The sequence below is a fragment of the Pipra filicauda genome, unplaced genomic scaffold (genome assembly GCF_003945595.2).
Source record: "Pipra filicauda isolate LSUMZ 115617 unplaced genomic scaffold, ASM394559v2 scaffold46_size3722508_pilon, whole genome shotgun sequence".
Lineage (NCBI taxonomy): Eukaryota > Metazoa > Chordata > Aves > Passeriformes > Pipridae > Pipra > Pipra filicauda.
The window spans coordinates 619809-632901 of NW_024104609.1; the positions used below are offsets into that span (position 1 = coordinate 619809).

The following is a 13093-nucleotide window of genomic DNA, read 5'->3' on the forward strand; positions in this document are numbered from 1 at the left end:
GCGCAGCCCGGCAGCTCCCAGCCCGACTGGAGCGGCTGCCGGCAAATGAAGCTCATTTAAGATGTGAGGGGTGTTTGCCTGGATGAGCCGCTTGTACGCATGTGCCCGCCCCCCGCGGAGCCCCGCAAGCAGCCGCAGCCGCCGGGGCCGCGGGGCTCCTCCCGCTCGGCCGGGCACCGAGGTGGGGGCGGCAGCGGACGAGGCGCTGGGGCAGGACCCGTGCTCGCCCCGTCCCCACGGGGAGCCGGGGCTGGTCCCACCTCGGTCCCCCCGCCCCGGTTCCCCGCCGAGCCTCACGCCCCAGGCCCCTCCTGCCCGCCGTCCGCCGGGATTTTCCCGTTTTTGCGGTGCTGGCCGCCCGCAGAACCGGCAGGGCGGAGGGGGCGAGCCGTGCGGCCCCTCTCCAGGACACGGTGGCTCGGGCGAGCCTGAATCCCGGCTGCCGGCCTTTGTTTGGGATCTGAGTGGGGTCCCGGTGGGGTAAAAGGGACCCGGTTCTTCCCCTCGTTTTCCGTCCCTCCCCTCGCCCCTCGCTCGTGGCAGGGAGCCCGCACGGCCCCGGCAGTGCGGCGTGCCCGGTGCCTGCCTGGCCGCAGTGTGCTGTGCGCTGCCTGCGGCTCGGGCTCCGGGAAGAGCCCATCACACGCTGTTGTGCGGCTGTTGTTTGACAGGAGTGACAGCTAAAATGGAGCTATTACTTTACAAGAAGTTAATAAAAAGGCGCACTTAGCCTGCTGGCTGCCGTCCCTCTGGTTATCCATCATATCGGGTTAGCTTGTGAAGGGACACGTTACTTAAGAAGAGGGCCCGGGGTGGAGGCAGGTGGCGGTGTCGAGGGAAGGGATGACTGGAACCCCAGGGCGCCGGGCAGGGAGGGAGAAGTCTCGGGCCGCAGATCCCGCCGCGGGGGCTCCCCGAGCTGGCGATGGAGGAGTGTGAGGGCGACAGCCGAGAGCGTGGCCGCGAAAGGCTGTAGTGCCCATAGGCAACGTGTAAAATTATAGCAACACATGTTAGTCCCTTAGAGATGTTTTCAAATCTCCCATAGGCAGCACGGGTTGAAGTATCACTATGTATTTCCTACAGGATGTCTCCTCCCTAGAATTGCCGATTAGGCAAAGCTGAGAGCTTTCGCTCAAGCTCCAGAAGTATTGAAGCGAGGGGATGTGCACGGAGCGTGTTAAAGGTTTGCTCAGGGGGCAGGAGCGGTGCGGGAGCTCTCGGCCCGGCCCGGCCCCTGCAGGAGCTGCCGTGCGGGTGTCCCGAGCCCGGGAGCTGCTCCGGCCGCGCTCCCAGCACGGAGGAGGTCCAAAGTCAGGTCTTCCCTTCTCCCCATCGCGGTCCTGCACAGTGATGCAGATCTGAACCTGCAGGTGCCCCACGCGCGCAAGCACCGTGTGGAAGCGATTTGGAAACAACTCGATAGACCCAACATATTTTGCAAACTGTAAATCATGTGCATAATTGCAACTAGCGATCACGTCTGCTTAAGGAGTAGGGCAGCTCACTACAGTGTCGAACATGATTGTGCGAGGTGAAGCTCTGGTTTCCTTGTGGTTTGATGCTATGTGTTTGAATGTTAAATGCTTTCTACAACGCTCAAAGGTCAGCATATCCTGTTAGAAAAGGTCATTCTTTTGCTTCAGCTTATCTGTTAAATATTTCAGGCTCTTCAAGTCAGTGTGATTGTCAGTTAGGGCGAGTTAATCGAGGAGGGAGCGAGGAGCAGTTGGAGGAACGCGGTGCGGGGCTGCGGTGCGGGAGGAACAACTCCTGCCTGCGAGCGCCCCTGCCCAGCATCACACCGGACCCCCGGCGAGACCTTACGGTAAAGGTCCTGAGCTTTTCTGGTTATTAAAGATCCATTTCAGTGTTCTAAGAAGCTTCATGAAGTATTAAGCTTGATGGTCTGGCAAAATCCCAAGTTACATAATTATATTATTCTACTTACTTGAATTGTCCTTTCAATTTCAAATAGAGATGGTACGGTCCTCCTCAAATTGGAGTTTTTCCATGAAATGTTGAATACCCGCTGCATTCCAGCAGTGGGTAAAGCGATTTCTCCGTGTTCACCTCTTAACCATGTATTTATAGTGGTGTGATGAAATGTTAAGTTCTGTCGTGAAAACTCCTATACAAAGAGAAGTCTTCATTAGGTGTATCTACTTTGCATTATTTTCTTTACTAACAAAAATGTTTACTGTAGTGATTCAAGAAAATATCAGACTACTGTATCTGTGCATCATCCACAATTTTTTATCCTCTCTGCAAGTACATAATTAAAATCTGACTGCCGTTGTGCAGATTGTTAGGAAACAGGGGGTTGCTTGCCTTTTTTTTATTTTTTGGAACACGCAGTATAGCTGATGGCAAAATTTGACTTGGATATTTTTATTACTTGTGATGATATGAGAAATGAGAGAACTGGCCTGCTTCTCAGATTTCAGGCTGAATTTGCAACCAGGAAGACTATTTGTGGTCAATTGTCTCACACCAAAGGAACAGGAGAAAATCCTTACAATACTTTGTGCTCAGTACAAGTTTTGGTAGTAATTGCAAAGACTCAATCTGCTACAGTCAATTTAACTGAAGAGCTGAACTTCTAGTTTGTCCATTAGAAGGCTGAACAGAGCTATTACACACTGGGGGAAGTGAGCAGCTTTTCCATCCCGTTCTTTTCCCAGGGCTGTGTCAAGCTGTCAGAGTGGGAGATGCAGGTAGTAGCATCAATTTGTAGATTTGGGGCATATTCTGCCATCATTTACTGCTACTTTCAGAGACGTTTCTCCTGGGGACATCCCTGTTGCTTTGTCTTCCTGGACTTCTTGCTATAGGTGCTGCTTTAAAGTACTTCATAGTGAACTAGTGACAGGTCTGAAGAAGCTTTCAGTTCCCATTTTCTGAGCCTGCAGAGTGCAGGTTTCCAGAGAGGAAAATGCTGTGTCATGGTAGTAAACTTGGGTTTGGGAGTTATGAAAGGTTGAACACAGCTTTTGAACAGCCAGCTGTGTATTGTTCTGATGCTCTACCGAGTCATCATGATTATCTTTGAATGGGAGTAGTTGAGGGAAGGCAATGGAACTGCTCATTTCCATGTAGGTAAACACCTGCAGGAGCAGTTCACAAGGAGTCAGGTACAACAGGTGCTCTGCTGCAATTAAAGCCTTACATTTCTATTGTTAGAACTGGGTTTGCCTCCTCCCAACAGTTCTGCTGTTTGGTGAGAAGTTTTAATTTTAATATTACCTAATGTATTTTTTGCTCTTGAGTAGCAGATCATACATCACAAATAGCCTTAGACCAGCAGCTATGGTTTTTAAAAGAGGTTGCAATAGTGAATAATTATGAAAGAAAGTTAGGAGTTATGTTTGAACTGTTCTGGTACTTAGTTTTGTTAGTAGGATTTAGGTGCAGTTGATGAATCTTATTTGTATACAATTTCTACTTAGAAAATTATAGAAGGTGCAAGTGGCTCTTGGTGTGGCAACATAATATGTAATGATACATAAATATGTACAGTTGGCTTTGTTGCTTACTACTGAGTTACAAACACTGCAAACTTTGGAATAGACATGAAGAATACTGATAGTCCTCAGAAAGCTTACTGGGCAGTTCTCTGCTAGGCAATATAATCAGATCTGACTGTTGGTATATACCCACAAACTTGGTTGGCTTGAATCGGAAAATTAATTAATTTCAAAATAAGATTATAATTGTTATGGATTGTATCATAGGTGTGATCACATTTTTCACTGAAGTCAGGAATTAATTATAAAAATAATGCTGTGTGGCTGATTATTTTCAAAGTGACAGTGAGTCTGATATTACAGTGCCTCAGCAAATAGATCCTGTCACCAAAATGGAAAAAAAACCCAGAATGGATAACAGGGAGTTACTAAAGCAGCATAGCAATGTGTCAGATTTAAGATCTCTATTGCTCTTGATTTCTTAACATACTTCTTTGATGAAAACATTTGCCCATCCCTACTATTTATTTACAAAGTATGAGATTATTTAAAGCATCATTTTATTTTCTGAATTTTTAAAAATTATTCTTTTGGTTATTAATACCTTCAAAACTGACACAGTTAATGCTTTAACAGTATTGATTATAATATAGTAGAAACTTATGGATTGACTCCTCCTTTTCTATTTAGGTGTCACTTCTTTGAAAGAAGTTGTAAATATGAATTATAATATATTGGTATCTATACAGCATCAATATCAAATATTGATATTAATCCAGGCTGGGGGGATGAACAAGTCGAGAGCAGCCCTGGGGAGAAGGATTTGGGGGTGCTGGTGGGTGAGAGGCTGGACATGACCCAGCCCAGAAAGCCCCCAGTGAGGGCAGCAGGGGAGGGGGAAATTCTGCCCCTCTGCCCCCTCAGGTGAGACCCCACCTGCAGAGCTGCCTCCAGCTCTGGGGGCCCAGCACAGCAAGGACATGGAGCTGTTGGAGCAAGTCCAGGGGAGGCCACCGAGTTCATCAGAGGGATGGAGCAGCTGTGCTGGGAGGAAAGGCGGAGAGAATTGGAATTCTTCAGCCTGAAGAGAAGGCTTTGGGGTGACCTAATTGTGGCCTTACAGTGCCTGAAGGGAGCCCACAAGAAAGGCTCTTTTACAAGGTCATGGAGTGACAGGACAAGGGGGAATGGCTTCAAACTGACAGAGAGTAGGTTTAGATGGGATATTAGGAACAAATTCTTCCCTGTGAAGGTGGTGAGGCCCTGGAACAGGTTGCCCAGAGAAGTTATAATTGCCCCATCCCTGGAAGTGTCCAAGGCCAGGTTGGATTGCTCTGAACAACCTGGTCTAGTGGAAGGTGTCCCATGGCAGGGGAGATGGAACTGGGTGGTTTTTAAGGTCCCTTCCAACCCAAGCCATTCTGTGACTCTACAGAAGTCCTGAATTGACTCAGTGCATTTACAGTGATCACTTTTCAATGAACTGCAGCAAATGTTTCTAATATAGCTGTCTGTCAAGAAAGATGGCCTCAGCATAGGAGGAGTATCATACTACACAGAATATGCCTGTTAATCTGCAGCAGAAAAGTTGGTTCTTTTGTTGGGGGATTATAGTGCATTAATGATAAATCTGGTAGGAAGATTCAATCTTAAAGCTTCTCATGGAAAATGAGAACAAAGAAAGATGGTATTTCGACAGCCATCTGTCAGTTGGCCTGTCAACAGTATTTTTATATAGGTGAAATTTCACACTGAGGAAGCCTTCCAATAGCATTTCTCACCAGGGCTGTGTTACAGTGGATGCATTTTGAAAATGTATGTAGTTAGAACTATTTCTCAATTCTCAGTTACTGTAATGATCACCTGGAACGGCACTTTCTAATAGATGTTACTTTCTTAAACTTACTGGTGGAAGGGTAATAACCTTACCCAAACATATTTTTATGCTTATAGGGCAGAAAACCAAATTACGACATGAAATCTTTGACAAGAGGTTTAACAATATTTAATGCCTTAATTCAAAATCATATGCATATACTGTGTGAGCCAAGCTAGGAGTAGTCAGAACCTGTGGAAAACTTTATTATAAAACAGCTATTAAAGCACCACTAATGTATTGTATATAGTGATGCAACGATGCACTACTGAGCATGCAAAATACCTCAGAGCAAAAGATATGAGTTCAATGTTTTGTAAACTTGACAACAGCTTAAATGTCAGCATGAGGTTATTTTATTCCTAATTGCTTTTTCAAAAAACATAAGGAAGCTAATCTGTGTGTATTACATTGTGATAGAGGGCTACAGACAACTTTGCTGCCACAGTGGCATTATGCATTTAGCATTATTCTCCAACCATCTGAAAAAACAGGAAAATCTATTGAATTGTGTGTCTTTTTAATAATGAAATCTGTTCTTTCTTTTGCTGGTGGGAGCCAATTCTATCAATGTGGTTTAAAAAGTCCAATAGCATTAAGTATTTCTCTAAAAAAAAATCATACCCTTTCATGCCACTTTGAGAAATATTAAAGGTGTACATTAAGTAAATATTCTGTCCTGAATAATACCAGTCATGTGATATGAAAGTCTCCTGTGTTGGCATCTGAGCAGTACATATTGGAAATGTCTAGTAAAACTTAGGAGACTGTAAACTCATGTAAAATGGAAGCATGATTATTCTTAAGAGACTCTTTGAGGATCCCAAGTACACTGGGCAAGTGTAACCTCATCATCATTTTAAATACTTAAAATTAAGCTACTCATCTTATGTAATTATTATGAAATTTGGGCATAGTAGTGTCCATAGATAATGGGCATTGCTTATTCTGAGTTCCTACTACAGTCTTATTTTATCTTTGTATATCTCATCACTTAACAATAAATTTTAGGGCATCAATCCTCATTCTCTTTCTACTCAAAAATGTTTGAAGTTGTTGAAAAACAAAACCAAACAAATAATCCCATATCTTTCTCATATATATATATAAAAGTTACTTTCATAATGACTTTGGAGCGTTCTAAAATAAATATGGTTATACTTTAATTATAAAAGCAGTTTATGTAATCCTGATAAATTTTTATGATTTTAATTTTTTAATGTGTTGTCTCCTCTCCAGAACTAGCACACATAAATACTGCATCTATCCCACGATGACTGAACCAGCATTACATTGCAGGTTTCTTTTGGTTCTCTAATTCCTAAGTTCTTTAACTATTGCACAGATGGATTTAAACAAAGAAAAATACAGAATACTTTAGATTAAGCACCATTTAATACAATCAAAAGAATTAACAAGTCATCTGAGAAATTGCTCAAGTTTAATTTTCAGAAATCAGGTTATTTTGCAGGAATGAATAAATGCATTATACAACATGACAAGACCAATTCAAGTGGTACAAGGTATTCTGCTTGCTGAAATGGCAACACTTGATCTACACAGCTTTCTTTCTATCAAATATTACTAAAGAATTGGTACATAAACAATGGTTCATGCAACTTGATCCCTTTACTAAGAAAAAGAAATGTACAGTTCTGTTAAATATAGGCCAAATGCTATTATATACAGGCTGTTAACTGAGAGGCCTTGTGAGACATTCAGGTCTAATTTTAATACTTTCCAAATAAATACCAAATAATGCAACATTTACAAATAACACACCAACAGTATTTTCATGGTAATAATTTTAAAAACCAGAATTCAGTATTTCAATTAAGCAAATGAGTAGCAGCTCCTTCATAAATATTAAGGCATGTCACATAGCATCAAAATGGAACCGATGAGCCTCCTGTCGCTTCTCTCTGTCATCTGCTTTCTGAAAAATATTAATAAAAAAAACACTTTGTGGAATCTAGAGCAATACTCTTACAGAAATGAGTCGTCAAATGTCAGAGAATGCTTGATTTTTTCCAAGTCGTTTATTTGACAAAAGGCAAAAAAGCTTAGTAAAACCCCCAATAATTAACTTTTAAATGATGTCAGCTTGAAATAGCAATAATCTATGCAAAATTGACTTCTGCTGTTAATGCTCTGCTGTTGTAGTATTTATGACCTGTTATTTTCTGTTATTTCTAATAATGCTTTTTTAAAAGGAATAAGGCAAACCTCAAAACTGTTTCCTAGTATGCATTTACTTTGCATTATAAATATGAGATAAAACTATTCTGGATTAACTGTAAATGTCATTTACGTTACTCTTCAGAAGAATCTCATTTAAAAAAACATTCTGTTAAATACAGATTTAGACCAGGTTGGCAGTTCAACCAACAATTAACAGCACCAGGTAGGCTAAAAATACTCCGTGTTTTTTGTTTGTATTATGAAAATGTGAAGTAGGGTGCATTTCCCACACACATTGACCTACTGAAAGAGTAGTTTAGATGGTGCTTGGAAAAAATAAGTATATTTAAATTGTACCTATAATCCATGTAATGTGTAAAAACGTCCTCCCACAAGTCTCTAGTGTGCTAAAGAAGTAACAGAGGATGAAAGCACTTCTCTAAGGATTTGTGAACACACGGTGTGAACTTCTCTAGAAAACAGTGTTTTTGTCATGACAGACACTATGTGTAAATCCCAGCATGAGAGAATTTAGCAAAACAGATTGAAATGCTTTTTAGCTGCTTAGTCCCATCTTTTTTTGATGAGTAAAACAAAGAAAAGCCTCTCCAGTGTGCTGTTGTGTGGGCACTCAGATTTGTATCTCAGTTGATAAATATACACCACAATTGTAGAAATTGGTGCACGTCTCCTGCCATGGAAGTTTGTCATCTGCTTTGGTTCAAGGCCAAATATTTCCTCATTACACAATGTTTATGTGTGATAGCAACTCCATTGGATTAACTATGGATTTTACTACATTTTGTAGCAGCACCAGAGCTGTCAGTGAGGTTTAAGATGTATCAGTCTGGCTTTTTTCTGGCAGGGATTTTATCAATGTTAATAGAAGTTTGAATGTCAAAAAAGGGGTGGGAAGGAGGGAGTGGCACACTCCTCCATTGAAATGCTTGTCACATTCCACAAAATTTCACAGTCCCACTTAGAAAACATTTTTCACTCCATTTCTTGTATGCTTCCTGAAAAAATTATTGCTTCGAATTTGACAGTAACTGATACTCTGATGGATCCATCAAAAACCTTCGCTGGCAGCATTACCATCACTGTGCAGTGCTCACATGACCAGGCTCAAGACCCCAAAGCACATTATAAAGAATGGAAATACAGGAAGATGGAGGTCCTTAGACTGTATTTGTGGTAACATGAATAACGGTCTCAATTCTTCCTCAATTACTCTTTCATTTGATGTATCAAAACTAAAAACTAGTAACTGAGATTTCAAAGCTCTTTTTTTCCTTTTAAATGGATCCAAATTTTCTAAGGCATGACAGCAACACCTACCCTAAACCCTACAGTTATTTCAGTACTATAATACTTGGCTGGCAGATGAGTGTGTGAGAACTATTGCAGACAAAGGGCTCCTATTACTACCAATCTGCAGGAGTCAAAGTACAGGGTTTATTTTAGCTGCTGAATAAAACACTGCAGCTCACAGACACACATCCTCGGGGGGATAGAAAAGATTCTGAGTGCCAGTACATATCCCCTTCCTTTCTTTGCTACAGGTACTCCAGAGATCTCTATGGGAAAATAGCATTTAGCCGGGATGGTATTTTTATGAGAGGATTACTAAGAGATAGTAAGCTAAGAACATGCTTAGAAACAAGGAACTTTGGAGTTTAACAATGTCAGTGATGCACAATACAGCCCTAGTGAACGCTCTTATGTATTCAGTACCTCAACCGTTTCTTCTAAAAAGTGGGAAGGTAAAAATCAATAGGAAAAGTATAGGAATTAACACATGTTTATACAGTGGTCTGAAAATACATACAATTTATCCAAATATTGACCCTATTTTGAGCAAGACTGCAGAGTTGGAAATGAGTTTATAATATAACCAATACACATACATGTCATGGGGCTTAAAATTGCTCCAAAAGTACTCTGGGCTGAGTCCTTCTTTACATCGCAATGCTTGAATTACTGGATGAAAAATTGTTTTAAATGGTGCCATTAAATCTCCATTTCTCCAGATGGAATTATACATAGTCAACCCTTCCCCTACTCAAAATCCAAGTACCTTTTCTGCTACTCCTGTTGCTTAAGATACGCTGGAGACAGAATTAAACCCAGCCAGTGCCCAGCCCAACTCCCAGTTCACAGTGCTTTCTTGGTACAGTAGGATAGGCTAATGACAGTCATCATAAATTTCATATTTCTTTGCTTTGTGTGTTTCAATCCCAGCTTTATTATTATTTGGAGACTGTACTTAAAGTTTTGAAGAGTGAAGATTGACAGACAAATACCATTTAAATATGAAGCATGCGCAAAGCCTGCCTGAATGTTTAACAAGGTCATTTTATTTCCACAAGCACAAAATAACAAACAGTTCTACCATGTCAAAATGGGCAGTAATTTTATTTGACAGCTAAGATTATGGTTTGGGTATGTAGTAGCATTTATTGGCAATCCTGCCAGTTGGATATGATTGTGAACTGAGCATAGTTGAGAAAAATGGGAACGCATTTCTTTTGTGACATGAAAGGCCTCTTTCAAAATGCTTCTTCAAATCAATGGATTTCTATACACTGCATGTATAATTCAGACCCACAGAGCAAAGAACCAACATGCACATGATTGACTCCCTATGCATTCCTGAATGCTAATGTCAGTGCAATCAGCAGATACAGAAAAAAAGACATTTTCCTTATTTTTAGATTAACAGCAGAACTCAAGATAAGTAAACTGAGTTTATGTTCCATTTTCCAAAGCAGTTCTCCTTAAAACTTCAAAATGGAAAGCTTAGATATGAAACAAAGACATCTCATTTAAGTTGGCAAAAGCTTGCCCATGTTGCTCTTCATTTCCCTTTTTAAGTGACTTGGAGCTTAAATAAAAACAATGTCAATTTTTAAATTTGCAGTGAATACTAAATTAATAAACACCTTTTGGGAATGAATTCAATCTGTGTCAGAAATTATACTGTAGAAAAATAGTCAAAGAATCTCCAATGTACAGGGCTGTAAAATATGAGGAAGTATTAAATAATATAGAAAATATTCTAGTTAATTAAGCTTACCTTTTCTTGCCAGTGTAATATGCCAATTATTGCCAGGATGAAAACGCAGACACCAATTAAGGCTATAGCTGTGAGCAGTACAATGTTACTTGGGGTCAAATACAGCTTGGCACTCCAGCTACACAAAAAGAAAAAAACCCAAGGAAACATTAATACCCTTCATTAAGAAGCAGAAAACAGATTTAACTTACAAAGATGAAAAGAACCTGTTGGGGTAAGACAACTTGGTCTACAGAAACGAGCAACTCTACTTATAGAGACTGAAGCTTAATGATGTTTCCTTGGAAATATATGGCTTAATATAATTATTTTCAAGTAATACCATGTCTAAATGCAGTTTCTGTTTAACTTTTCACGAATGCCATGGATATCCTCAGGGAATGAGTTTTTTCTCATTAGGAGATTTATCTCCCGCCCCTGCCTGGGACAAAGTAAAATGCATAAGAAAAACTTCCACAAAAATGCCTGGGGCTTGGGAACATGGAGAAGCAGGGGGAAATAAGCCAGTAAGATGCTTCCTCCACATGACAAGCTGCTCTTGGACAGGCTCATGGGGCCAGTTCTCTCAGTTTGACGTTTACCCAGGGACAACTGCAGTTCTAGGCAATATAACCAGTGGATTATGGCAGCAGAATGCTGGAGAGCAATGAAATTAAATATTGTAAGGGCTTCTGGAAGACATCCCTCAAACAGTGTGGGGCCCTGAGGCCCAGTGAACACCCTTTTTGTACTACAGCTTTCTGTCAAGGGACAGCTGTCAGCAGCAGGCTCTGTGTTAAGGCAGCACTGAGGCCTCTCAGGAAATAACATACCTATGTTAAAAAAAAATTAAGAAGTTTTTATTATGAAATCTGATTTCTTCTGGGGATTCTATCCTCTGCTATTCTCCAGTGTCCATAAACTCCCTTTATAGGAAAGTTTAAGGATGTTTAAGGATGTTTAAGGATGACAGAAATTTTTTTGTGCAACTCATACCTTAAAATACTTCTAGACCATAACTAAATTTTCATCTGGCAGATGTTATTTCTGTGGTTGTTAATTAGCAACTCAAGCAGCACATCACTTCTTAACTGTTATTTGTCCTATAGTAAAATTAACTGCTGAAACTGATGTCAGAATCATTTCTGCATGATAAATACAACTGACCTCACTGGCAGATCAAGCGGCAAAAAGCAGCTGGAATATCTGGCTAATGTTTTCTCTAATAGCAGGGACAGAATCACACTCTCTTTCTGGGATAAACATTTCATTTGCAAAGTGAATTCTGTGTTCAAGCTCTCTTGTAACCAAGCCATTCGCCTTTACCTGAAGAAGAACATTCACACCAGCAGCAACAGCTACTGCATTCAAAGGGCTGAACCAAAGCTCTTCTATGGAACCACACAGAACTTGCATATTTGGTGCAACAAAAATGCTTAATTCAACCATTACCATGCTTTTTTGTAATTTGTCAGTAAGAATGTTGGTACAGCTAGCAAATATTTACAGGTGTTGAGCTGGTAAAACATTTTGCTTGTTTGTATGAGCTGGTAATAGATTTTGTTTCCGGGCACCATGTGAGAGTCTGTGTAAATACCTGAGATGGATCCTGCTCAGGGACAGAGGCAGCTGCATCTCAGAATTGGCCCCCTGCCCTTGTTCTCCAATTTTATTTTATACAAGTAACTATTTTTAAACCGACATGTAATGCCTAATTAAAACTGTGTATTAACGTAATTTTGTGAAGTGCAAATTGAAATGATGGAGTTACCTTCGAGGAACATTATGAGGATAGGGAATGACTATAAGCTGGGAGTTTGGTATGATAGCTGTCCATTCCTGTTTTCTTATGGACTGAAAGAAAAACAAAGGCTCCGTCAATTCCTAAGTAAACAACATACTTAAAAGGAAAGAAATTCTCTGTTGAAATATACAATAGGAGAAACAACCCCCCATTTTTTAAAAGAATTTTAAATATAAGAGATTAATCCCTTATTTTGTTTAAACTTTTATTCTGAAAGCTCCAAAGTGCTTAAAAAAAACCCTAAAAGAGTAAAAAGCAAATAACTATTTCTGACATGAAACACGGCATCTGCTTAAAAAGTACAAAGCAACAACATAATAAGGAAAGAAGAAAAGAATCAACTATATAAAGGAGGCAGGCAAAGCAATTATCCAAATCAGAATTTGGTCAATTTGAGTACCTTACTTTTTAAAGTAGTACCATCAGATCTTTAAAGACTGGAAATGGTGAGAACCCCACTTTTATGTTTCATCTGAAGATTAGAGAATCACAGTAATCTCCACCTCCCATCACACTGATCATGGTTTTATCACCGAGGCAGAAAGGATTATGTGAGTTCCAGGCTGGCCAGTCCAACCCCAGGAAAGCCTTACAGCAACTACAGTCCATAATAATTGGACTGTCAGATCTAATACCCATTTGCCCTACAAACTACATACCTGTGCTAACACTTAAGAGACAGCTTCATCCTTTGGTCTTAGCATTGGCCT

General features: G+C 40.5%; 1 protein-coding gene across 1 annotated transcript in view; it reads right to left on the minus strand.

Annotated features, from left to right (window-relative positions):
* Positions 1–5449: 5449 nt before the first annotated feature.
* ITFG1 (integrin alpha FG-GAP repeat containing 1) overlaps positions 5450–13093 on the minus strand; it is a 72693-nt gene continuing 65049 nt past the window's right edge. The window contains exons 16-18 of the mRNA XM_027732808.2: positions 12351–12433; positions 10601–10718; positions 5450–7279 (exon numbers count right to left, since the gene is read on the minus strand). Of these exons, the coding sequence (XP_027588609.1) occupies positions 7220–7279; positions 10601–10718; positions 12351–12433 (261 nt within the window). The 3' untranslated portion in view covers positions 5450–7219. The remainder of the gene's footprint in view (positions 7280–10600; positions 10719–12350; positions 12434–13093) is intronic.